Raw genomic sequence first — 26087 nt, 5'->3', positions numbered from 1 at the left:
CCAAATTAACAAGGAAATTTAGTGCTTGATAAATGATTTGGCACTTGTTAAGCCTGCAGCCCTGGCAGAAGGAAATGCCACATCCCAGTAAGTCACTCCAGCTCTACCAGATCCAACTCCCACATCTTGAAACCTTCCCTCCCTGCAGGGGTGTGATTGGGTTGTGTTTAACCCTGCCTAGCTCATGTACAATGCCAGAGTGCCAGGTCTAGAGGACACTGCTCAAACTGTGAAAGGGAATTTTGAGCTTGAATCTAAAGTCTAAGTGGCTGGAGAATGTGTGGTGAGGTTCTGGGGTGCTGGACCTCAAACCCTCACTTAAATCTGAGTAAAAGAATTATGACCTGTCAGGGAGTTAGGGTTTGATTTTTATTTCTTTTAACAGCTGTCAAATGCTGTCACCTGAAAGTTTCCTGGCTTTATTATCAAAATATTCTCCATGTAATCTAGATTATCTATCCAAGTGACATCTGTGAATCTTGTTAACTTGGTTTGCCATAGCTCAGATGTTTCTTGTTCCTCACATGTGCTGTTGGAGAGCCTGGGCAAAGGGGAAGTGGAGTAAAACCCTCATTATCAGGAACTGCAAACAGGCAGGAGAGAGCAGCTGGGGCATGGCCTCCTTGGAGCTGGTGCACAGCACAGCTGATAAGAGCTGAGTGCTCCAAACCAGCACAATCATCCTAAAATGGCTTTGAAGGTCTCGCCCTTTTTGGGACATCTTGGGCTTGAAGGTCTTCCAGAAAGAAAAATATCAGAGTATTAGAGCTGATACTTCTTCTAATATAGAAAACTGGAATTCTTAAGGTGTGGACAAGCTGGATATGTGTGTAACACGACCATGTACTGCCCATGCCTGCATTTTCACTGTTAAAAATGCAGCAAACTTTGCTCCCCTAGTGCCATCCTCCTCACAGAGCAGCTTTGCAAAAGGACTGTTAAATAAACTGTTTTGTTGCACACAAGAAATGTGAGTATTGACAGGCTTGGGTGGGGAGCAGGCTGTGGCTCAGAGAAGGAAGTGGTTTATTGATAACTTCTGTGTTAAGCAGGGCAGTGTCTGAGCTGATTTCAGCAGTGCCCAGCTCTGCCTCCTGCTGCGAGACAGGCCTGGGCTAATTGCTAGACAAGCAGCTTTTTTTAGCTGCACAGGGATAAGGATAAAGCTCAGACACCTCACGTGTGATGTTAAGCTTGAAATAGTGATAGCTGTCAAAGGGAGGGGAGGATTCAGGGAGGAGAGCTGGTGAGAGTGAGGGCTGAAGCTGCATGTCTAGTATGGCGAGTTCAGTGTGTTTTAAACCATGTCAGGGGGCTCAAAGGATGGATTCTCAGTGGTTAAGTTGTAAATACCTCTCCAGGAAGCCTGCTGGGCTTAGTTGGAATTGTGCAACACTGTGTGTTGTGCAGGTTTGGCTGTTTTGTCACCAAAAAAAAGGCAAAGTCTGATATTTCCTGTGGCATTCACAAAAGCTGTTTGTGCCTATACCACGGTAATAACCTAATGTTAAACCTTTTCTTCTCTTCCAGCTCCAAAATCTGGGCATCAACCCAGCAAACATTGGGTTCAGCACTCTGACAATGGAGTCTGACAAATTCATCTGCATCAGAGAGAAAGTAGGAGAGCAGGCTCAAGTGGTGATCATCGACATGAATGACCCCAGCAACCCAATCCGGAGACCAATTTCAGCTGACAGTGCAATCATGAACCCTGCCAGTAAAGTCATTGCATTGAAAGGTAGGAAGGGCTGATAAAGGCTGTTTGAAGTGGATGGAGAGCTTTCTGTAGAGCTAGTTTATGACTGACTGAGGTCTCCCAGGTAATTTATGTGGGAGGATCCTCTAGCAATTTTCCACAACTTAATGGGAGCTTAAGTTGAATGCATTTTCAGTTCTTCTGGAGGCAGGGAGCTTCAGCTGAGGCTTCCTGCCATTCTGCTGCTCATTAGGATGAGCTTTTTCCTTCAGTCCAAATGCTTGCAGCTTCTGAGCAGGGAAGCCAGGCTTTGAGAAATGAGACCTGATCTAAGAGTATAAGATCTATCAACTAAACCTTTCCTTAGAGACAGGAAAACTAAAGCTGGGAAGGGGGGACAGATATTCCTGAAGGCCTTAGCTTGGCCTTGCTGAGAGAGCAGTGCATATTTATTATATCAGTCAGTGATAAGAGGAGTAAAGCTATGCAGGGAGGACTTATGTGGTGAAGGAAGTACAAGGTCAGCCAGCTTGGTATCTCTGATGTTCCAGAGAACAAACATTCCTCTGGAGTCTCCAGAAATGTCCATCTCTTCCCCTCAGAGGCCCAAAAAGCCTTAAGTGCAGTCATTCTAGAAATGCATGTATTGCTAATGGAAAGATTTGTATGTATCCAATGTTACCTAACTATGACTTTAATACTGTGCTACTGTTTTGTCACAACTTTAATGCTTTCTTGTGTGTGCAGATGGTGAGTTACTTCAATTGACTCTACCTAGTACCTGTTGTGTCTTATGACAAGAAAAAGCAGAATAAAGTGGCTCAGATTGATGGTGCACATGGCTGAACAGTGGTGTTTGAGTAACTGAGGGCTTAAAACTCAGAGGTTTTTCATGCCCTCCCAAAGAAGAATCCAAAAATGAATCCACTCAAGAACCCAAAGTGTACTTAAATCATTGGGATCTTGATACTGAGCTTTTTATGAACAGGACTGACCCTTTTGACTCAAGCCTAGATTTTGCCTTGTAATACACCTTGCCTAGCATGTAGGAATGTGTTACCTGAATGTCCTCTCCCTTGACCCTAAAGCTCCAGCTGCACTAGATGTGGAAACAAACTGCTGCCTGTAGCCTGAGTAACTCTGTAGTAGAAAGATTTCTCCAAGTTTTGGAGAAACTCCTGACTCAGCATCTTGCATCAATTGCTGAATTCATGGATTTGAGCTAAACCAGTCCTTGGTGAGTGCAGGCACTTGGCCCTGTGGCACCAGGACTTCCTCAAGCTGGACTACAGCTGGTAACTGTAGCAGATATTCTACAGATTTCTATTCCTCCTGGGCTACACTTGTGTGTGCTTAAATGATTCTCTGCTGTAAGTAGTAGAACTGGTCAGAACCTTTCTTATCTTCTCAACAGGAAGAAATAATTTCTTAGGCCACTGTGTTATAAAAACTGGTAGAAATGACTGCAGGTGGCTGTTCAGGATGTTTGTATGCACCATTGTATGTGATTTGGAGAACTTTTCCTCTTTGCCTTCTAGAGCTTGTGTTGGTCCCTGGATTCCTTCCCTTGCACAGTTCCTGTCAGTCTGGTTTGCAGTCAGTAGCTGTGTGTCCCATTAGTGCAACCCCAAGGTTTTGATTAATTAGCCTGAGTTACAAAAGCCCTCTGCCAACCTGACTGTTCCATGTTGTGCCCTTTTAATGGTTAAACCATAGTTTTTAATGGTACTGGCATAGCTTCCCTCACAGCTCCAAAGAGCCTCAGCATGATTGTGACCTGGTTTTGATGTGTGTGAAGTATCCTCCAACCCCTTTGTGTGGCTGAAGCTTTTGTCTCCTACCAACCCATTCTCTGCATCTGTTTGATTGCTCAGTAGTGGCCAGTTGGTGCCATCAGCCCTAGGGGTGTGCTCTGGTTCAGAGTGAAAGCTGATCCCTCAAGGTCTGCCAGTGTAGAACAGCTTTTTCTTGAAGGAAGTCCCCAGGGTTGAATGTCCTAGTGCAGCTCTCCAGCTCTGTCACGTGGCTAACAACGCTGTGTCTTCTAGCTGGGAAAACACTGCAAATCTTCAACATTGAGATGAAGAGCAAGATGAAGGCTCACACCATGACAGATGATGTCACCTTCTGGAAGTGGATCTCCCTGAACACTGTTGCCCTCGTGACGGATAATGCCGTTTACCACTGGAGCATGGAGGGGGAGTCCCAGCCCGTGAAGATGTTTGATCGCCACTCCAGCCTCGCTGGCTGCCAGATCATCAACTACAGAACTGATGCCAAGCAGAAATGGCTCTTGCTGACTGGAATATCTGCACAGGTACTTTACCTACAGGAAGGTGTGGGAACCCCAGAGCTTGTCTTGTTGTCTTCTTCTACAAGAACAGGACTGATCTATTTGTTTTATTAAATGTAAACGCTTGTCTCAATTTTCAAATAACCTAAGTGTAATTGAAAATCTCACATTAATGTAATTGGATTTGTAATGATATTAACACTAGTGCAAGGTTAAGAGTTTGAAGTGATGCTGTTGTTAAGAGGAAACTTGAAATGGCAGCATGTTGATCAATATTAAATTACTGTCCCAATGCCTGCTTTTCCTGACACTTGTTCTTTTTTGTGTAGCAAAACCGTGTAGTGGGAGCAATGCAGCTGTACTCTGTGGACAGAAAAGTGTCCCAGCCCATCGAGGGACATGCAGCCAGCTTTGCACAGTTCAAGATGGAAGGGAATGCTGAAGAATCCACTCTCTTCTGTTTTGCAGTAAGAGGGCAAGCAGGGGGTAAGGTAAGGCTTGGTTCTAAATATTCTGTAATGTTCAGTGACTCACCCTGGTTCTCTGCTTCCAGGAGAACAAGTGGTTTAATGCAAAAAGTTGCATTTAAGGAAGAAAGTGAAGGACTGTGTCAGTCTGGATATGACATATGGTGCATGCAGAGCTTGGACTACCTGGTGTAGCAAGAATCTGTGAGTGCAGAAGTTAAGTGGCATGTCATGACCAGCCTAATTAGCTGCTTGAAACATGTGACTCCCAGCTTCACAGACTAAGCTTGAGGGAAAAGCTGCTGTAATCTTTCTTTGATTCTGATCCCTGGTATCAGACTCAACTAATTTCCAAATTATTGGATGAAGATTTTAAAAAATGAAGCAGTAGTGTTGCAAGGCTAAGTAGTGGTCCAATGCCAATGCTGGAATTATGTGAGTTGCAGCAAAACCAGAGTAGAAGCAGAGCTAGATTCAGAGAAGCATGTTCAGAACTGTCTCTGTAGCTAAAGTAACCTAACTGAATCCTGAAACTTCCAAGTAATTAGGGGTAACTAAAGATCATATTTAACTGTTTCCCTCACCTGTGGTACATGAACACCAGATGCCACACCTTCAGCTAGAGAAAATATTTAGGAAAATTAACTTGGTTTGTCTTGGCATGCACTTGGGATTAAGGTTGAGCAGCAAGAGAATTGCTGTAATTTCATTGTTGAATCTATTGTTAAATAAATGAGATGCAAGAATTAATCTTATCTCTTGCACAGCTGCATATCATTGAGGTTGGCACACCACCCACTGGGAACCAGCCCTTTCCAAAGAAAGCTGTGGATGTCTTCTTTCCTCCTGAAGCACAAAGTGACTTTCCTGTTGCTATGCAGGTATGACAGCTGCAAACAGGTCTGCAGCTTCTCTTGGGTGGATGTGACAGGAGCAGGGCACTGGGAGCTAGCTGGTTAATGTGGATCTGAGGGTTGGCCCTAAACTGGTGTGACTGGTGTGACTGCTGCTCCTGCTTCAGTAGTGGTAAAGGTGGAGACAGGCAGCGTGTTCTTATCTGTGGAAGAAATATCCATACATTTTAACTGCTTTTTGAGCTCTTCAAACATCATTGTGCTGTAATAGTACTCAAGTAAAAATAAAACAGCACTTCTGGCTGTCCTGAAATGGCCCAGCTGTTTGCTGAGCCTCAAAAGCAGCAACTCATTTATCCAGTGCCAAATTGGAGTGATCTATTTCTGTTCTGCAGATCAGTGACAAGCACGACGTGGTGTTCCTCATAACAAAGTATGGCTACATCCACTTGTATGACCTGGAAACTGGCACCTGCATCTACATGAACAGGATCAGTGGAGAGACCATTTTTGTTACTGCACAGCACGAAGCCACAGCTGGAATTATTGGAGTCAACAGAAAGGGACAAGTAAGGAGACTTGGCCTGGAAGTCAGTTCTTTATTTAATCCCACTGGCTCTTCATGATACGCTGCAGGGTTCATATCTGTGTCTAAGAGTTCCCAGAAATGTTCACTTTGAGCTGTGCTCAGAACGTGTGAGGTCTGACAGTGCTGTGAGCCCCAAAATAAATTTCTGTTCTATCTCCATACACATCTAACTGAACTGCTTTAAAGAAGTTACTAACATTGTACAGCCATGCCTTTAGCCCAGACTGGTTTTAGGTGGTGTTGCTGGTTGAGCATGGGGAATATAGAGCAGAATTGTTCCTGATGTCCTCTAGGATGAGTACTTGAGACACTGGGTAGGGGGTTTAGATTCATTATATCCCTTTGTTTCTACCTCTGCAATTACCTTAATTAAACTTTTAATTGCCTGCTTTGATGCAGACAATGGATGACATTGGTTCATTCTAACCAGAGATCTCTTTAATAAAATGACAAATATGAGTTATCAAGGGATGAAAAACTTTCCATGCATACCATAACCTTCCTATTAGAAGTTAGCTTAGCTCACTTTTGATATGTGGACTAACTGGAGGTTTCCCCTGGTGGTTTATTCAGGTGCTCTCAGTGTGTGTGGAAGAGGAGAACATCATTCCCTACATCACAAACGTGCTGCAGAATCCTGACCTGGCTTTGCGCATGGCTGTGCGCAACAACCTGGCGGGGGCTGAGGAGCTCTTTGCCAGGAAATTCAATGCACTCTTTGCACAAGGCAACTATTCAGAGGCAGCAAAAGTGGCAGCTAATGCCCCAAAGGTAAAGTGTTCAGAACAGCACTGAACTCCACTGGCTTCAGCTTCTTGCTTCAGGAAAGCTCAGTGAATTTTTGAAGTGGTGAGGGCACTGTGTGGTTGTGCTCTTGTCCCACAGTAGTACTTTGGTGCTTCACAGGTGTCTTGGGTGCTGACATTGCAGGCTGGATGATCTTAGAGTTTGTAAAGCCCACAGAGGAAGGGAGGAATAAATGGTGAAGTAATGACTGTGATTCATTATGTTTCTGGGTACTCACCTTTACTTCTCCAGTGATGCAAAAAACTGAGTGAAAAGACAACCTCTGGCTGCACCTGGAAACAGGATAAAAAAACCCGGACTAAGACTAAATTCAGATGAGAGGAACTTGCTTGCAAGGCCAAGGGTGTCCTTATTTTGAACTTAAATCTGCATTGCTACTGAAATAAATTTAATGGGTTATTACAGCACATTTTCTGTCAAAGCATTTCAGTGCCTGAGCTGATGTTCAGCCATATTGCTCCTGACATTCTGGGCTGGCAAAACATAGAAATGCTTGTGACAGCTACAGTGACATTACCTCCAGCTTCCTGGAGAAACTCTTGCCAAGCCACAACAGCAAGAAGAGAAAATTGAAGTGGATTTCTCTCTCTCTGGCAGGGAATCCTGCGTACTCCAGACACCATACGCCGGTTCCAGAGTGTTCCAGCCCAGCCAGGGCAGACTTCCCCTCTCCTGCAGTATTTTGGCATTCTCCTGGACCAAGGGCAGCTGAACAAGTATGAGTCACTGGAGCTCTGCAGACCAGTGCTCCAGCAGGGCCGCAAGCAGCTCTTGGAAAAATGGTTAAAAGAAGATAAGGTAAGTTTGGGGTGGATACCTTCAGAGCTGTGAGGGGGGAAGGAGCAGCACTGCCTGACAGCCTCCCCCCTTCCCAGGAAAACTCAGCTGGGAGCTCAGCAGTGACAGCAAATAGCTGAGCAATAGGTGCTCACTCTGTCACTATGACTCAAGTGACTGCAAGAGAATTGATCAAACACTCAGAGCTTCACTCATTCTGCATTTTAAATCACAGCAGGATGTGCAGAGCATGGAAAGCTCTGAGCTGCTGCTGGGCTTTGCCAAAGCACTCCTTGGGATACTGGCTGCTCTGTGCTGTGGTTACATCTGGGTAATTAGTAGAAGAAACACACTGATAAAATGTGTCACCCAGTTCTTTGTGGCCCTGAAATTCATTTACTGGTGTGGAACAGCATGAGGGGCTGAGCCCACTGCATCCCTGCTGGGAGAGTCAGCTCAGGCTAGCAGGCTGGCCCTTAATTTTTCCAACAGAGGTCCAAAAAGAAGATAAATGAGGAAGAGGGTGGTAGTGCATTGCTCATGGCATTGTCAGGGTGGGCTGACTGCATCTCTGTTCCTGAACAGCTGGAGTGCTCAGAGGAGCTGGGAGACCTTGTGAAATCTGTAGATCCTACGCTAGCACTTAGTGTCTATCTGAGAGCCAACGTTCCTAACAAGGTCATCCAGTGCTTTGCTGAAACAGGACAAGTCCAGAAGATTGTTTTGTATGCCAAGAAGGTGAGAGAAAATTAAATTGCTGTATCTATCCTGTATTTAATATTAGCTCTAGTGCATGTTCTAAAGTGGGTAGAAGTAACTGTGGGGGAATCTGAGAGCCTGTGTAGTATTTACTTTTGCCTCAAGGTTTTTATGAATAATTACTGCTGGACTTCATACATGGATCTTTTCCTACTTCCCAGTGTAGCCTTTTCCAAAAGAGGAGATCCTGGCTGGAGATCCTTGTATAATCTCCTGGCAGTAGCTTTTACTGAGCTCTGTATTTAACAAGGTGTGTGCTCTTGCTGAGTTCTCACTTTTCATCATCTTTTCAGGTTGGATATACTCCAGACTGGATATTTTTGCTGAGGAATGTAATGAGAATCAGCCCTGATCAAGGACAGCAGTTTGCACAAATGCTCGTTCAAGATGAAGAGCCTCTTGCAGATATAACACAGGTAAATAACTTCATTGCTGTGAAATGTTAAAGTGTTAAATTGATAAGAGGAGCCCTACTCAAACCATCAGAACTGTGAGTTCAGATTTAGCTTTGGAAGCTGCACTGATGCTTAAATATACCTCCAGTTCCTAATCAAAAACCTTTTTTTTTTTGACAGATTGTGGATGTCTTTATGGAATATAATTTAATCCAGCAATGTACAGCCTTTCTGCTGGATGCACTGAAGAATAATCGTCCCTCAGAAGGTCCCCTGCAAACTCGTTTACTTGAGATGAACCTCATGCACGCGCCTCAGGTGGGTGCTCACCCTTCCTGGGCTGGACATGGCAAACACTGCTGGGCAGTGCTCAGGAACTGAGTGAAAATGTTCCATGTTCCTTCTAGGTTGCAGATGCCATCCTGGGAAACCAAATGTTTACTCACTATGACCGGGCTCACATAGCTCAGCTGTGTGAGAAGGCTGGTTTGCTGCAGAGAGCACTCGAGCACTTCACAGACCTGTACGACATCAAGCGCGCCGTGGTTCACACTCACCTCCTCAACCCTGAGGTAAGGCATCAACCACCCTGCATCTGCAAAACCAGCCTTTAACAACTGCTCTTCTGCTCAGTCTGAAGTGCCTTGTGTGTCTTTGCAGTGGTTAGTGAATTATTTTGGGTCCTTGTCAGTAGAAGACTCTCTGGAGTGTCTGCGTGCGATGCTGTCCGCTAACATCCGTCAGAACCTGCAGATCTGTGTCCAGGTGGCTTCCAAATACCATGAGCAGCTGTCAACACAGTCACTCATTGAGCTCTTTGAGTCCTTCAAGAGCTTTGAGGGTAAGTCTGTACTCCTGCAAGAGGAGCTGGTGCTCACTTTGTTACAGATGTGTGCATGAATCACTGTCTGCTGGAATCTAGAAAGTCATGATGAACTTTAGGCCTCAAACTGTCTTGAAACAGATCTAAACCTTAAAGTTTCCCTGTTTAGGATGGGTACCACTATTCAGTTGCATCATTTGTTTTTCTGAAATCCTGGAAAATGTTTGGAGCTGTAGAAAAAACTAGAATGCTCATCTTTTGCCTTTGTCCAAAATGGGTGTCTTAAATTTCTGTAGCCTTTGGGATTTGTACTTTTAAATGAGACCAGCAAATAATGTGTTGACTGTTTTTTCTCCAGGTTTGTTTTATTTCCTGGGCTCCATTGTAAACTTCAGCCAGGATCCAGATGTGCACTTCAAGTACATTCAAGCTGCCTGCAAGACAGGACAAATTAAAGAAGTGGAAAGAATCTGCAGGGAAAGTAACTGCTATGATCCAGAACGTGTTAAAAACTTCCTCAAGGTAATGTTTGGGTAACACTGGGCTGTCTGGGGTTGTTTGGGGTTCTGATAAAACATGGTGTGTCACTAGTGAAATGAGGCAGCTGTGTGAAAATAGATGAGTTTTAACCTTTGCACTTAAGGATCCTCTAACCAGAGGTACCTGCCATGTTGACAGTGCCTCCTAATGAGCTTGAAATATTGTCTAAAAAATGAGAATGTCAGGTCAGTTCCTCACTGCTCTTGGTAAGGTTAATCTGGCTTGATCTCTTACCTGTAGTGAATGTACCAGCTTACCTAGAACTCCTTAAAAATGTCTGCTGTAAAATAAGAAGCAGTTTACTTAACTTGAGAACACCCATAGTGCCAAATGAGTTGATAACTTAATGCTTGTTTTCAGTGTCATCAACTCCAACTGAGCAACTACAGAAACAGCAGATGAATAGAGTCAATTAATTCCATAAATGTTTTCAGGTTCAGGGCTGATCTGTCTTACTCCTACACACTGAAATTTCAGTCAGGTGAGCCATAGTTCAGCTCTGCTGGGAGATGCCAGTCAGTGGGAATATATCCTGACTGATCCAGAGCATTGCTGGAGAGTAGGGAGAGCTCCAAGTTCAGATTCTGTAACCTTATTCTGAGCTTATTGACAAGCACAACACTCTGAGAAGTACCTGAGGAACCGTGTGGGAGGGGAAAACTTTATCTGGGAACATTTCCTGCCTTCATGTTTGTTGGTTACATAGCATAGTCTTAGATTTTGCTGATCATATCTGAAGATGGCAAAACTCTTCCCAAGAGAATTCTCTAAAACTAACCTGGTGTCACCGAGGTGTAAGGTATGTCATTTGATCAAGCCACCTAAGATATGTTATCAAGCTGTCAAATTCCTGATGAAAGTTATTGTTTTTTGTGCTGTTCCATGTCTGGAATGTGCAGGACATGTACCAGGTAAATCTCCCAGTACAGGCCTCCCTGTGTAAAGTCCTTAAGTGTAATTTATATGTAGGATTATATTCTGGGATGTGCATGTTGGAATAAGTGATCTGAAATATGCATCCGGAATACTGTCTGCCACATAGACTGAGCTTCTGTACTGTAACCATTGTAACCTTATGCTGAAAGTTGGAATGCTTTTAGATAATTAATCTGGTAAGCAATTTTAAGTAGTACTGCTATAGAACTTAATTGTTACTGTTCTCTAAATCCATAGTTAGGGGGTATCACAAGGCACATGGCACTCAAAGTCAATTCTGTGTATAAGTTTTACATTATGAACCACAACTCAATCTAGTCTTGGTTAAATTTCTTTTGAAATCCCAGAGTGCTAATCCTGCACACCAAACACCAGTGGCAACAAAAAAAATTCTCCATAGCCTAGGCTTGTCATAGTTGTATTGTGTTGTAAAACTAGAGTCTGCCATGCAAAGGAGCAGGGTTAAACTCCAAAAAGCTTCTTGCTCCTCACACCCTGCAGTGGGTGGGAGTGCTCCCACTTGCTACATATTGCAAACAATTAGCTGAACAACAAGCTGTCATTCTTTGGTTGACTGTTGAGTTTTGGCTTTCCAAATTCAGCTGCTTTGAGAGTTTAAGTGACTGTATTATTTGTCTGCTTAAGTGCAAGAGCAAAACCGAATTCCTAAAGCTCTTCTCTTTCTAGGAAGCTAAACTCACTGACCAGCTGCCTCTCATCATTGTGTGCGACCGCTTTGACTTTGTCCACGACTTGGTGCTGTATTTGTATAGAAATAATCTCCAAAAATATATTGAGATTTATGTACAGAAGGTAGGTGACAACTTGTCCCTTGGCTCCAGTGAGTTAAATTGATCTATTTTTGCAGTATTATATACAACTACAGGCATGGTGTTTAAGTATTCTGCAAACAGCTTTGTACCTGAGGCTGACATTTAAGTGATTATTAGTGGCCTCCAGTAAATTAGCCCTAATGTGAGTCAGATCTCATTCTTCAGTCAAGTTAAGCTGTAACTCCCACTCATGTGGCACTTGAAGGGGGAAGACTTGGTAGAATAACTTCAGAGTTGTTGGGGTGATTTTAAGTCTCAACATTTTGGAGAGGAGAGGAAGGGAAATTTTCCTTTTAACTTCCTGCAGGGACAAAGTGGATTGTTCAGGAGTTCTTCCAGTGGGAGCTAAGTGAGCCACTGGGCTGGGATGGGAGCACCTGTTGACTGAAGAATTGACTTTTAAGCTTGTTCAGAACCTCAGGAGGTTGGGAGTAAAGGCAGGAAGATGGGGTCAGTCTTAACAAGTGGCTTTCATGTGGAGTTCTGGGGATGAGTTTTGCTCTTGCTCCTTGACAACATCCTGACCTCTGTGCTCCTGTGTAGGTGAATCCAAGCCGTCTGCCAGTTGTTATTGGGGGACTGCTTGATGTGGATTGCTCTGAAGACGTGATAAAGAACCTCATCCTTGTAGTGAGAGGTCAATTTTCAACTGATGAACTTGTTGCAGAGGTTGAGAAAAGAAACAGGTATTACACTTGTACAAGTCTCTTAGTAATTCCCAGTCTGGCAGTGTTTGCTGCTCATCCCTCAGTGCATGTCACACAGCTAAAGCTGGTACTGACACAAGCAGAAGCTGCCTCTGGGTCAGAACCATCTCTGATTCTTGGCTGATGTGGGGATCTCTCCAGATAACTTTGTGTTTTCTTCACAGTGTCAGAAAGTTACACCATTATAATAATGAATCAAAATGTAGGTTAAAACAGAGCACTGTAACTCTGGTTTAGTTCCTGACTCTATCCTACACCAAGGCTGGCTCCCAGAGTGTAGAAATTATGGAACTGGATATTTACTTAACCTCTAACCTGAAAATCACTTCCTTCTAGGCTGAAGCTGCTTCTACCCTGGCTGGAAGCAAGAATTCACGAGGGCTGTGAGGAGCCTGCCACTCACAATGCACTGGCCAAGATTTACATTGACAGCAACAACAACCCAGAGAGATTCCTGCGTGAGAATCCCTACTATGACAGCCGTGTTGTTGGCAAGTACTGTGAGAAGAGGGACCCTCACCTGGCCTGTGTGGCGTACGAGCGTGGACAGTGTGATCTGGAGCTGATTAATGTATGTATGCCCAGGCTGCTGCCTTCTGATTGGGATCTAACTTCAGTGTCGTGGGGTACATAGGAAAATGACAAAAACATTTTGTCATTGTATTTCCTAAAATGTGTTAAGCTGGGAAGAGGAGCTGACTGTTCAACCTCCCTCTGCAACTTAATGAGAAATGGGAAACTCTCCTCCCTACTAAAATGGGAGGTTAATGAAATAGTCTGAGATTCCTAGTGTGCCCCTCAGTTCAGAGTTACAGTGCAGTTACCTGTAGGCTCCATAGCTGTGCCTTCCCTCTGAGCAAGCTGTGCCTTTCTGCAGGTGTGCAATGAGAACTCCCTCTTCAAGAGTCTCTCCCGTTACTTAGTTCGTCGCAAGGACCCCGAGCTCTGGGCCAGTGTGCTGCTGGAAAGCAACCCCTACAGAAGACCCCTGATTGACCAGGTACAACTGGCAGGACATTCCCAGCCTTGCCTGTCCTAACTGGATTTGCAGAGCCTGACATCACTCATTTGTCCATGCCTTGCCTGCCTGCAGGTTGTCCAGACTGCTCTGTCAGAGACCCAGGACCCCGAGGAAGTGTCTGTCACTGTGAAGGCCTTCATGACTGCAGATCTTCCCAATGAGCTCATTGAACTGCTGGAGAAAATAGTTCTGGATAATTCAGTGTTCAGTGAGCACAGGTGTGTGAAATGAAAACTGAGCCACAGGAAACTTGGGAGTTATTGCTGTCATGTGAAACAGCAACAGCTTCTGCAGAGGGGAGGGTGAATTTCTTGCTCATGATTTGATAAGTACTATTTCTTTCCCTCTTCAGGAATCTGCAGAACCTTCTGATCCTTACAGCTATCAAGGCTGACCGCACCCGTGTCATGGAGTACATCAACCGCCTGGATAACTACGATGCCCCTGATATCGCCAATATTGCCATCAGCAATGAGCTTTTCGAGGAGGCATTTGCTATCTTCAGGAAGTTTGATGTCAACACATCAGCTGTACAGGTATCTTCAGTTCTCAGGTTGTAGAAACTCCTCACACAAGGACTTTGCTGGTGCCTTAAGTGCTTAACACCAATTAGCAAAGTGCCCAGAGCTGCTCAGTGTCTCGTCTTGCAAAGCAGAACAAAAGTTGTCTATTGAAACTTTGTAAGCCTAAAAGCACTCATGCTGTATGGGTTGTATGGAGTTACTCCCTCTTTTAAACCACAGCTTAGTGTGTTGTAAAGTGACCTTGATGAGAGTGGCTGATGATGGCTGTCCTTTTCCCAGGTGTTGATAGAGCACATTGGGAACCTGGACCGTGCGTACGAGTTCGCCGAGCGCTGCAATGAACCTGCAGTGTGGAGCCAGCTGGCCAAAGCACAGCTCCAGAAGGGGATGGTAAAGGAGGCAATTGACTCCTACATTAAAGCAGATGATCCTTCTTCATACATGGAAGTTGTTCAAGCTGCTAATGCCAGTGGTATGATTAAATTTTATTTACACCTTGGCTGTTGATGTTGCTCAGCTCTTTTGCCTGGTTTGCTCAAACTGCAGTTCTGCCAGGCTGTATCTTGATGCAAGTAGAGGAATCTGGCCCTAAATAGGAATGGGAAAAGGTAGTGTATTCCATCTGCAGATAATCAGTGGCCTATAATTCCCTTCTTTAGCTAGCTGGAGACTTCTTTGAGTCTTTGTATGAAGTTAAATAAGATTTTAGTTAGGCCCGTTCTAAGATGATTTGATTAATGCATAATGAGCAGTGTGAAGGTTGTTGATTGTTAGGGAATAGCTGCAGAAATATGTCAAAATTAGGTTCAGCTGATTATTTAAGTTAAGCACAAGGGTCCCCAATGGTGGGAAATAAACAGGAATTCCTTTCCTTAGGAAACTGGGAAGAACTGGTGAAGTATCTGCAGATGGCACGCAAGAAGGCTCGGGAGTCCTATGTGGAAACAGAATTAATCTTTGCTCTTGCCAAAACAAACCGCCTGGCAGAGCTTGAGGAGTTCATCAATGGCCCCAACAATGCACACATCCAGCAGGTGAGTGACACTGGCTTTGTTTTGCTGCCTCACAGAGGGGTGTTGGGAATTCTGTCTCTTTGGGTATGCAGTTAAATCCATTTTGACAAGGGCTTGAATACCACACTTTTAATGCTGAAAATGTGCAGGAATAACCTGGCTGTGCTGTGCCCCAGGTTGGTGATCGCTGCTATGATGAGAAGATGTATGAAGCAGCCAAGCTGTTGTACAACAACGTGTCCAACTTTGGCCGTTTGGCCTCGACCTTGGTGCACCTCGGCGAGTACCAGGCGGCCGTGGACGGCGCTCGGAAAGCCAACAGCACTCGCACGTGGAAAGAGGTGAATTCACTGGCTCTGAGCTCAAGGACTTCAAAGCTGGGGCCTGCTCAGGAGCCTTGATGATAAGCAGTAACACAACTCTCAATTCCAGGTCTGCTTTGCTTGTGTGGATGGAAAAGAATTCCGCCTGGCTCAGCTGTGTGGGCTCCATATTGTAGTGCATGCAGATGAGCTGGAAGAGCTAATCAACTATTACCAGGTAATTAAGCTGACTCTTGTTGTACAGTCAGTTCTGTCATGGCAGCACTGTCAAAATGTGGATGCTGGATGGTTCCTGATGTGAAATGTCTCTGTCTGTGTCCCTAAGGATCGTGGCTACTTTGAAGAGCTGATCACTATGTTGGAAGCAGCGCTTGGACTGGAGCGGGCACACATGGGGATGTTCACAGAGCTGGCAATCCTCTACTCCAAGTTCAAGCCACAGAAGATGAGGGAGCACTTGGAGCTGTTCTGGTCTAGAGTCAACATTCCCAAGGTGAATGTCTTGAGGCTTTAAATTTAGCTGGAAACACATCTTTGTGGGCTGTCTGTGCCCTGGCTTTTGCACATGCACCTCCTGAGGTTCTTAATGGCACTGATGGAAATTCCAGTTAACAAATATTGTTAATTCTGCCTTTTGCTTAGGTTCTGAGAGCTGCAGAACAAGCCCATCTCTGGGCTGAACTGGTGTTCCTGTATGATAAGTATGAAGAATATGATAATGCCATAATCACAATGATGAATCACCCAACAGATGCTTGGAAAGAAGGCCAGTTCAAAGATATCATCACTAAGGTATTGCTTTCCTAGTGAAAGTTATGTCTGTTTTTCATTTGGATTTCCCCACAATCAAATTCCTGCTCTGAACATGCATCTCTACTCCTCTCTAGGTGGCCAATGTGGAGCTGTATTACAAGGCAGTTCAATTCTATTTGGAATTTAAGCCCCTGTTGCTCAATGATCTGCTGATGGTGTTGTCCCCTCGGCTCGACCACACTCGTGCTGTCACCTTCTTCACAAAGGTAATTGTCCTGCTATCCAGATCAAAGCAAAAACTGGGAAAGCATTGAGCTGTGGTAGCATTTTAAAATGCTTAGCTACCCCCCTGCCTGCCAGGGAAGATGCTAAGAGACTTCTACAAAAATTGACTTAAATGTGTCTCTGATTCCTTGAAGGTTAAACAGCTGCCCCTGGTTAAGCCTTACCTGCGCTCTGTTCAAAATCACAACAACAAATCAGTCAACGAGTCCCTCAACAACCTCTTCATTATTGAAGAAGATTACCAGGTATGTCTTGTCTTGAAACACTTAATTCTGGTTTTACCTCATATTTTCAGTGTTTAACATGTAGAAACACAGTTTTCTTTCCAATTTTCAGTAGTTTTTACCTGCTTGCTATTAATTTTAAGTTCTGAAGTGTATGTTTTACAACACTTCAAACTGTATTAGTGGTGAGGAGCCAAGGATTAAGTGGAAAAGTGTTAGTGGCTTTTGGAGAGCATTTTGTGTCATTCCTATCAGGGGGAGGGTGGCCACTTTGTTATGAGTGTGACAGCTTTTATTTAAGGCAAACAAACAGTGGATGCTAAGAAAAGGACTCACAGAGGCCAACAGATGAGATGTCTGGCTGTTCAGAGACTCTTAACCTACTGAAAAATACTGAAACACTCTAAACTCCATGTGTGTCAAACAGCAGCTTCTCAAATAAAACAGCAGATCTCTGCAGGTCTGGCTGGAATACAGAACTAACGGAAAATGTTTGCATTTTGTGGGTGCAGTTGTGCATCCTGAGGTGTGACTTTGTTTTTCTGCTTCACTCAGGCTCTTAGGACTTCTATAGATGCTTATGACAACTTTGACAACATTTCTCTTGCCCAACGTTTGGAGAAACACGAGCTAATAGAGTTCCGAAGAATCGCTGCCTATCTCTTCAAAGGCAACAACCGCTGGAAACAGAGCGTGGAGCTGTGCAAGAAGGACAGGCTGTACAAGGTGAGACAGCACCCAGGGCTGCTCTGACTGCTTTGTTGGCTCTAAGAGCAGCTTAGTGAACAGCACATTGTGGCTTTTTGTCTGTGCCCTGCAGGATGCCATGCAGTACGCCTCCGAATCCAAAGATACTGAGCTGGCAGAAGAGCTGCTGCAGTGGTTCCTGCAGGAGAACAAGAGGGAATGCTTTGGTGCTTGTCTCTTCACCTGCTACGATCTCCTAAGGCCAGATGTTGTCTTGGAAACAGCGTGGAGGCACAACATTATGGACTTTGCCATGCCATACTTTATTCAGGTCATGAAGGAGTACTTGACCAAGGTAAGAGCAGCTGCCTCTCCAACAGCCAGAGCTTGTCAGTCACTGTGGTGAATGCCTTGAGACTGTCTGCTTGCTACTAACATTGATTTGGGCTTTGTCCAATGTCTGTCTGTCCATGTCCACACTTACTTTTCAGTCCATCTGGGGAGAGACTTCGCCCTCTAAGAGGCTGAAACACTTGCAGGCTCCACCCTCTGCCAGTTACAGAACCTACATCAGTGGTATTTGCCTGACCCTGGGCAGTGTTTAAAGCAGTTCCAGGCTCCAGGTGTTTCCTGTGCTGTGTCAGGCAGGAATCCCAGCTGGGATCAAGCTTTAACTAAATTCTAGACTGTGTACTAAAACAGCTTTATAGCTAGACCTGGAGATAACTTATTCTGCTATGCATTTAATTCTAAAATGTGGCTCTGACACTTAATGGCACTAATTATGACTCAAATCTTATGTGAAGTGACTCAGGATGGGGGAACTACTTGGTAATGCTCAAACAGACTTGAGTTAAATCCAACTGTCACTAGCATGATTTTCCCAGCTGAAGCTTTTGGAATATCTTCAGTGACATGGTGTAAATTCCTTAATGATTAATAAGACTTTTCCAAGCTTGAGATCATGCAGTCAGTGAAGACTAAGGTGCCTGTTCAGAAATTTGCTGTTCCTTCTAAAGGCAGGGCTAGCCTGTAGTTGTGAAGCCAGCCTGAGCTGCTGTTCTGGGGGAGGTGGGGAGCTGGCTGAGCAATACAACTGTTTGTCAGAGATGCCTGTACCAAGCTAACACCATGCCTTTGGTGGGAGTAGTAGATTCTTAAAGATAAAAATTTCCTGATCTGATAAAGGATTAGGATGTAGCTTTAGTGTAGCCAATGAAGTAAGAGCCAGCAAGAAGCAGAGCTGCCTTTCTAAAGCAGATACTTCTGGTGTACCTTTGTTTTTAACTCACCTGTACCTTAATTATTTCTTCCCTGACGCTTTTGTTTCTACCTTTTTATATGCTAAATATGGAATTTGATTTTTCTAAGCTGCACCTTCTGAATTCCTTTGCAGGTTGATGCAATAAAGGAAAAGGTGAAAGTTGATTCTTGTTTTCCATCTTTAAGTCTGGAGGACTAAGTCTAAGGATTCTGCATGAGTTTTTTTCTTTCCTATGTTTACTACACTGCTGCTACTGCTTTTTCCCCAAACAAAATATCACTAAAGCATTTGCAAATTGTTTAACTCTCACTAGCTAGTGCTGTAGGAGAAAAGTAGATTCATTTGCTACTAATAAGCTCATAGATCCTCAGGAAGGGCATACAGGTGATCAGTTGGATCACAGTCAGCCTGGTATTGAAACAACACACAAATACTTACACAAGTGCTATTATTTGACAGCCAATCTGACTGGAAGAACCTCCTACAATAAGAAATAAGTCTGTGAATCCCTAAATCAGTCTGGCATTTGCTGGTTGAAGGGCTGTGATCCAGTTCCTGATCTCTGGACCATGACTAATGCGTGCTGACTGTAGGCAGAGTAGATACTGGCTGCTTCCAGAGGGACTCTTCCTCACTCAGGTGTCAGTTCTCATGGTGCTGATCTAATCCACACAGTGCTCTAGTTCATGTAGCAACTTAAAACTTCAGCTGTTACACCAAGTCTGTGGTTCTCCTCCCTGTAATAAATTTCTAGTAGTTGTCCAAAAACAGACTGCCTTCCAAGCTCTTCAGCTTCACTAAACTTCTCTTGCTGCCTCATTAAAAATATATAAAAATGGTAATGCTTATTGCTCTTCTGAGGCTACTCCAGGGCTTGCCTTTTGCTATGTAACTTTGACCTTCAGAAGGGCAATCCAAGGTTTTCTGTCCATGATCCTCCTTAGCCCAGGGGTCAGCCCTAGCAGGAGTTTTCCATTAATGTGGTTCAGCAAAGGGCAAAACCAAAATGCCAGCTTTGAAGATGGACTAAAAGCAAAAACTGCTGGTTGTAAAGACACCACTGGAACTCAAGGCTAACCTAAGACACGTAGTGTAAGGTCCTTCAGCAGCTAGTAAGGAAATAGGAGAGCGTGTGTGTGAAAAAAGGTAATTGAACTGCAGTGTTTGCATAAACGAGCATGTGTAGCAGTCATTGCAATTACATCCCACTCCTCCTGAAGCTCCAAGGCATTGCTGTGGGCTGTGTGTGGTTTTCTGGGGGGAGCCTGTATGGCAGTCATCTTCAGCCCTCACTCGTGCTTCAGTCCTTTTGCCTCTTTTTCATGCACACATAACACGATAACATCGAATGCATGTTACTTTTCCTCTGCAGCTTCTTGCAGTCCCTGTGGAAAAGCCTTTCAGTCAATCTTGCTCCCAAGTGTGTAGGGCCCTGAAGCTGGTGATGCTCGAGCAAGTGGTGTAAGAACCATCCTTCGGGCTGGTTTCAAACTTGAGCTTGTTCTTGTCAATATTTGTTCAGCTCTGAGGGGAGCCATCAAAACTGGGTCCAAAATGCATTGAATGTCCTGGGCTGGAGGCTTTCCAAGTGTGAGTAAGCCAAATGCCTCTGCTTAGTAGCAAACTCTGCACATTCTCCTTGGGTTTGCATCTCTAAACTTGTGCTTCTGTGTTCAGTGTGTTGCTGTTTTGAGTTAAAAGCAGTGCAGTTCCCAGCACGGTGTCTGGAAATGACTCTTGGAGCATTGGATACGATCCCGTGCGCTTTGGCAGCAGCAAGGCAGATTCTGTGGGAGGCAAGCACCAGGCTGGCCATGGAAGCCCAGTCACTGAGGGAACTGGAGCTCAGGACTTCTGCCACTCCCTGGAGTTGTGCCTCAGCTTGAGGTTACAGGTTTATGGAACACATTTTAACTCACAGCTGAAAGGAGGAGCTCACAGCTCTTGGAGCTGCCAGCAGATATTTGCTCATGTAGCGCAGTTAAACTAAAAACTCACTTGTGAATGGAGCTGAATAAATAACACTGACCCTGTGTAAGTGCAGGAACCTTCAAACTCCTTTATTAAGGACACAAATGAAATGTTGTGATTTGTATTACTGTCTTTCAAAGTAATTGGCATGATTGTCTCTGACTTTGTTCTAAATCTTATCTCTCAGGTAAAACACCAATACCTCACTTTGTGGTTTTAGTTTCAGGGCCTGCCTTAGACTGTAGAAATGCTGAGTTCCCTTGCATCTGTCTTAGAAATGAGCAATATTTCACTACAGAAGAAGTTCCTTCTCTTGCCTTTCTGTAGGGGTGGGCAAACAGCACCATTGCACTCGCAGGGCAGCAGTGAAGCTGGCCAGGCTTGTCTGTTACTGTGTGTAAAGCTGGAAGAATTGGAGTATCTGTGGGTTTAGGCTGACTGCCACACAGTTCTGGAGTGGAAAAAGCAAGTCTTATACACATGCATTCTCTGCATTTGAACTTAAATTGCATGAGTGAATGGGTTTGGAAAGTGAAATCTTGAGGCTCAAGTGACATGTCGGATGCTATTGCAGTCTGCTCTATCCAAATCCAAACCAGAGGACTTTGCCTCGATGTCACCTCCAGGGAAACTGCTCCAGGTCTGGGCATTATCTTGGCAATTGCTCCAATGCCAGAGGTCTCCAATTGAGACTGAGCTCAAATCTGTGTCTGTGTCCAAAGACTGTCCAGCTCCAGTCCAGTACAGAACCTTTTGTACAAAGCTTCAGCCTGGAGTGAGCTTTCAAAGCAGTTGAAAATCCCTCAGTGAGGGTTTTTTTCAGGAAACAGACAATCTTGACTGCACCAGTACCAACATTGCTACTTGAATTGATCTTAACTTGTAAATGGTCTCCTTTTCTTGATGGGTGTTGACATACCACTAAGGCTTTTCCACTTCTCTGCCACAATTAAGTACCTGTTTTGGAGGAGATTTCATTAATTGTTGGTCTCAATTCCAGGTGGATAAACTGGATGCATCAGAGTCTTTGAGAAAGGAAGAGGAGCAAGCTACAGAAACACAACCTATTGTTTATGGTAATGCTTTAGTTTGTGTGTTATCAATAACATACTTCACTTTTAAAACAAGCCTTCCCTAATCTTGTTTTCTTCCTGAGGAAGTCCTGGGAAATGGGAACATTCTCCATGTGAAATCAAATCTTAAGGAATGTGTTCCAAAATGCTGGATAAGTGCCACTTTGATGCTGTGGCTGCTGAGGTGGGCTGTGGAGTGCAGGATTTAATCTTGTCCTGGCTCCTTTGGGAAAGGTTTACAGGAGCTGTGCTATACCAGCCAGCAGGTGGTTATTTGGATCTTGTGCACTATGCTTTATATCTAAAGCATTTTTATACCTACTTTATATTGGGTATTTTCATTATATCCAGATTATTCTAGTAAGAGTTTCTTGATACACCTTACACTGTAATATTTTTAACCATGTGATGTGTCCTGAGGTTTTATGGGGAAACACCTGAAGAAACCCAGTGCAGGTCAGCAGGGTGAATCACAGCCACACCTGCTGAATTTCAGGCATTTTGCTGAGCTCTTTCAGTTGAGGAGGAGTAAGGTGCCCGTTGTGTGTTGCAGGCCAGCCCCAGCTGATGCTGACAGCAGGACCCAGCGTGGCAGTTCCTCCACAGGCACCTTTTGGCTACGGCTACACGGCCCCTCCGTACGGGCAGCCCCAGCCCGGCTTCGGCTACAGCATGTGAGATGCAGCACAAGTCAGCCTGGAGCAGCAACTTTTCTTACTGAAACTCCACCGTCCCTCCCCGCTTTAACTCATAACAGGGAAAAGCAAAGAGTTCTGCCTCGTGTTCTTGTAACCTTTATTTCATGAAGGACTGTTTTTTCTAGCGCAAACGATTTGAATCACTTCTGTTAAATCTTTTTTCACATTCCATGTCATTTAGACTTTTACTTTCAGAAGGGGAATAGTTTAAACGACTTTGTTCAAGTGGGCTTTTGCAGGACTGCTTATTACCATTAAGTCTATTGTGAAGATTCTGATTTGCACTCTATAGTGTTACACTCTAATATTGAATCTTAAGTTCATTGTATGTGAGCAGCTTACAGTATGTACTGTCTATTCTAAATGCATTTAAATCTCACTGTATATTTGGAGAAAGCTAAAGCCAAGATACTTGTATTTGACCTTGCAAGACTGCTGACAAGAGACAACACTAATCAGCATATCCTCCCTGGGTTGGATTGCATAGCTCTAAAAGAATTTAAAATGCGTACAGACAACCTTGCCTGACTTAAAATGAGTAAAAGTTTTGGGTTTTGTTTTGTTTTCTTTTTTTTTTTTTTTTCCCTTAACCTATGCAGGTTTTTCCAGTTATGCATATAGAAAATGCTAGTGTCTTTTTGCTCACTCCATATGTAACAGATGACCTTATGTTGTGCTGTATCCTGTGCTTTTGTGGGACATTCCATTCAGGAACAGAGCACCATGATTCCAATCTGTGTATTTACTAACCCTGCCCTGAGGTTTGTGTATGTTGGATATTGTGGTGTTTTAGATCACTGTTTTGAGTGTACAGAAGAGAGAATTCAAGCATATTGCTGTTCAGTTTTGTTTGTGCAATTTGAAATTACGCAATTTAAAAATAAATTACTGGACTGTGGACATGCTGCATAGTGGTAGCTTCACTTTACTGTCTTCAAAAAAAGGACCTTTGGACTCAAACCAAGTATTCCAGTGCTGGTTGTGTGGGGCAATGCAGGTGTGTGCGGCTGAGGGGCCAGCAGCAGAGCAGCAATGGGGTGTGTGCAGTAGTGGGGTCTTGCACTGAGGGGGCAATACAGGAAAATATCTCATGCTTTTTCTAGAGACAGATTATGCCAGAGAGAAGAAAATAGCACTTTTCACCAGTTGGCTGCACTGTGGTCAACTCCAGCATATTGGACCAGATGATACATTAGGAGTGTAGTAGGGTGTGCCAGTTAATTGAGATCATGTTCTAGGTATGTAAATTGCCTTAAACATATTTAGCTTCAAATAAAATTGACTTAAATGTTTCTCTATGAATACTGTCATATTTGAGTGTAACGAGTCTGACAGCAAGGGGCAGATTTCCAACAGCTCTAGAAGCTCCTGTCTCTTAACCAGGAGCTACACTGGGCATCAGGATCCAGATCCCAGTGCCTCTTCCTCCTGTGAGCTCCTCAGCTGTGCTGGGATCCTGGGGCTGGGCACTGCAGCACTTCCAGGGAATGGGGGCTGCCCCAGGCTCTCTGTGGGCAGCAAGGGTGGAGCACAAGTCTGCAGTGAGCCTCTGAAAAGGATTATGTGGTGCAGTATAAAAACATTTCCATCCTCTGTTTATTGGCATTTCAGCCCCTCTGCCATTCCCTCTGGAGATGGAGATCAATCCTCTTTCCTCTCCCACAAACTCTTCACAATACTCAGATGGAACAAAGGTGCAGCAGAACTCAAACTGTCCAAGTAGAATTTACTGAACTGTGCAGTAATATCTAATTCTTTTCCTTAAACCCAGGAGCACCTGTTAATCCCAAGAAAACCAGGATTTCAGTCTGTCCCTGAGTGCCCAGTTGTTCATACAGGGAATAACTCCCCACACCTTGGATTAACTGCTCATTTCTGCACATGTAGGAGCTGCACAGACCCTTCCAGAGGGCAGCCCAGCTTACAGCTGCTCCCCACAACTCTTCACTGGGCTGGGCTGCAAATCCAGTTGAACTGGTCAGCCTGGGAGCAGTTACAAGTTGTTGCAGCAGTTTGGGCAGGAAGTTGGCTACAGCTACCCCCAGCTCCAGTTCTTAACTCTTCCACTCAACCAAGGTGCAAAATCCTCAACCAACTGCACAAGTTAGAAATTTACTGGATTTTTTTTTTGTGCTAGCTCTGCTTTCAACTGCTCTCAGCCTAGAATTTTCTTTCCCCCTTCTGGTACACAAGCTAGAGAGACTCACAATTTACAAATTTAAATCTTATAAAACTTGCTTATTTTATTAACACTGAGGGAAAATACGGGAAAAAAAAACCAACTTGCATTTTTATCCCTTCAGTACTGACATACATGAACACATCCAGGTCTTTTTGGTACCAGTTTAGTAGAGTTTAAGGTGACCAGAAACTTTATCTATGACATCAGCTGGTCCTGGTCCTATCCCAAGGACTGTCCTGGAGCCTGGAGCTATCTGAGTACGCCCAGCATCCTGTATCAAACTCACAGTGAGCCCCAGGCGCTTCGCCTCAGCCAGGAGCTGCACCAGAGTCTCTTCATCCGGAGCTTTCAGGACCACTTTAGGCTGTCCACAATATTCCCACTGCTTCAGGAGCTCGGGATTCCTTTTGTGAACCTGCTTGTAGGCAGAGACGGCAGCGTGGGAGCACTGTGCTGCTACTTTGCCCTTGCCCATTTTCAGGTCGTTGCGGACGATCAGCACCAGCTTGAGCTCCCCGGACTCTCCCATGATGTCAGCCTCGTCCCCCAGGCTGTTGGAAGGTTCTGGAATTATTCCAGCCCCAGGCTTCCTGCGGAGCCTCCCCCGGATGCCCCAGCCCAGGCACACCCCGCACACGACTCCGATCACCACGTTCAGGAACTCGGGCTCGAAGAGAGAAATCATGGTGGATTCTGGATTCTGCCTCTGAAAGAGGGGAAAGACAGAATTTACTTGAGCGTTTCTCACCTTCTGAGAGCATTTTGTGTGCTCTCACCGGGTTTCCACTTGGTTATTTGAAGACAAAGAACATTGTTAGAAACACAAAGGAACAGTTCCCCAGACTTTCTGTCTGCAGATACCTCACTGGTGATGGGCTTGGACTCAGCAAGCAGAGTTAAGATAAAACGGCAAATTATCTTAGAATCATAGAATGGTTTGTGTTGGAAAAGAGCTTAAAATTCATCTGTTCTGCTCTCTGCTATGGGCAGGGACAGCTCCCGCTATCACAGATTTCTCCAAGCTCTGTCCAGCCCGGCCTTGGGCACTTCCAGGGATCCAGCTGTGCCAGGGCTTCCCCACCCTCTCAGGCTAAACATTTTTCCTAAAATCCAACCTAACCCTCCCCTCTGTCAGTTTGAACCCATTCCCCCTTGCCTCTGTTAACAGTCTTGCCCCACCTCTCCTGTGAGTTCCCTTCACTCACCCAAGGCCACAATTAGGTCACTCCAGAGCCTTTCCAGGGTGAACACGCCCAATTCTCTCAGCTTTTCCTCATGTCAAAATTACACCTAGAAACGGGCAGACAAACAAACAGTGAAACGCTGGGGATTTTGAGCCAACACCCCAAATCCAGCTGAGGAGCGGGGCCGCCTCCAGCTCCACCGCGGGCCCTCAGCCCCGCTGGAGCCCGAGCGGACACGGAGAGCAAAGACCGAGAGGGGAGCGAAGCGTGCGGGCCCTCACAGCCCTGAGGGGCAGCACGAGGGGGCCATGAGGGAGCATCCCCGCTCCCCTCACCTGCCGCTCCCGCCCGGCCGCTCCGCCGTGCCCGCCCGGAGGTGACGGGGCCGCGGCGCTCGGGAAGTGACGGA

General features: G+C 44.8%; 2 protein-coding genes across 5 annotated transcripts in view; one reads left to right on the top strand and one right to left on the bottom strand.

Moving 5' to 3' along the window:
• The window catches only part of CLTC (clathrin heavy chain), a 29089-nt gene extending 5877 nt beyond the window's left edge, over window positions 1–23212 (top strand). Inside the window, exons 2-34 of one of the 4 annotated variants that reach the window (XM_033077983.2) lie at window positions 1531–1738; window positions 3745–4013; window positions 4319–4480; window positions 5224–5337; window positions 5706–5879; window positions 6473–6670; window positions 7304–7504; window positions 8069–8221; window positions 8536–8658; window positions 8818–8955; window positions 9045–9209; window positions 9298–9478; window positions 9819–9982; window positions 10900–10911; window positions 11624–11749; window positions 12313–12455; window positions 12813–13047; window positions 13354–13476; window positions 13570–13715; window positions 13850–14033; window positions 14301–14493; window positions 14898–15055; window positions 15211–15375; window positions 15467–15574; window positions 15683–15850; window positions 16000–16149; window positions 16245–16376; window positions 16530–16640; window positions 17175–17345; window positions 17440–17661; window positions 18703–18723; window positions 21542–21617; window positions 22168–23212. In XM_033077983.2, coding sequence (XP_032933874.1) covers window positions 1531–1738; window positions 3745–4013; window positions 4319–4480; window positions 5224–5337; window positions 5706–5879; window positions 6473–6670; window positions 7304–7504; window positions 8069–8221; window positions 8536–8658; window positions 8818–8955; window positions 9045–9209; window positions 9298–9478; window positions 9819–9982; window positions 10900–10911; window positions 11624–11749; window positions 12313–12455; window positions 12813–13047; window positions 13354–13476; window positions 13570–13715; window positions 13850–14033; window positions 14301–14493; window positions 14898–15055; window positions 15211–15375; window positions 15467–15574; window positions 15683–15850; window positions 16000–16149; window positions 16245–16376; window positions 16530–16640; window positions 17175–17345; window positions 17440–17661; window positions 18703–18723; window positions 21542–21617; window positions 22168–22292 — 5019 coding nt within the window. In that variant the 3' untranslated portion in view covers window positions 22293–23212. The remainder of the gene's footprint in view (window positions 1–1530; window positions 1739–3744; window positions 4014–4318; window positions 4481–5223; window positions 5338–5705; window positions 5880–6472; window positions 6671–7303; window positions 7505–8068; window positions 8222–8535; window positions 8659–8817; window positions 8956–9044; window positions 9210–9297; window positions 9479–9818; window positions 9983–10899; window positions 10912–11623; window positions 11750–12312; window positions 12456–12812; window positions 13048–13353; window positions 13477–13569; window positions 13716–13849; window positions 14034–14300; window positions 14494–14897; window positions 15056–15210; window positions 15376–15466; window positions 15575–15682; window positions 15851–15999; window positions 16150–16244; window positions 16377–16529; window positions 16641–17174; window positions 17346–17439; window positions 17662–18702; window positions 18724–21541; window positions 21618–22167) is intronic. The other 3 variants (XM_033077984.2, XM_033077985.2, XM_033077987.2) reach the window with 3 other exon arrangements.
• Window positions 23213–24535: 1323 nt separating this feature from the next.
• Window positions 24536–26075, bottom strand: PTRH2 (peptidyl-tRNA hydrolase 2). The gene is made up of 3 exons (XM_033078069.1): window positions 26014–26075; window positions 25700–25784; window positions 24536–25200 (listed from the first exon to the last, which is right to left on the bottom strand). Exon 3 carries the CDS (start codon window positions 25177–25179, stop codon window positions 24658–24660), a length of 522 nt encoding a protein of 173 aa, XP_032933960.1. The 5' UTR covers window positions 25180–25200; window positions 25700–25784; window positions 26014–26075; the 3' UTR covers window positions 24536–24657.
• Window positions 26076–26087: the final 12 nt, after the last annotated feature.

Source organism: Catharus ustulatus, chromosome 22 (assembly GCF_009819885.2).
Source record: "Catharus ustulatus isolate bCatUst1 chromosome 22, bCatUst1.pri.v2, whole genome shotgun sequence".
NCBI classification, from domain to species: Eukaryota; Metazoa; Chordata; class Aves; order Passeriformes; family Turdidae; genus Catharus; species Catharus ustulatus.
Note: the sequence above shows the minus strand (reverse complement) of the source record. Positions and strands in the feature narration are given on the sequence as shown.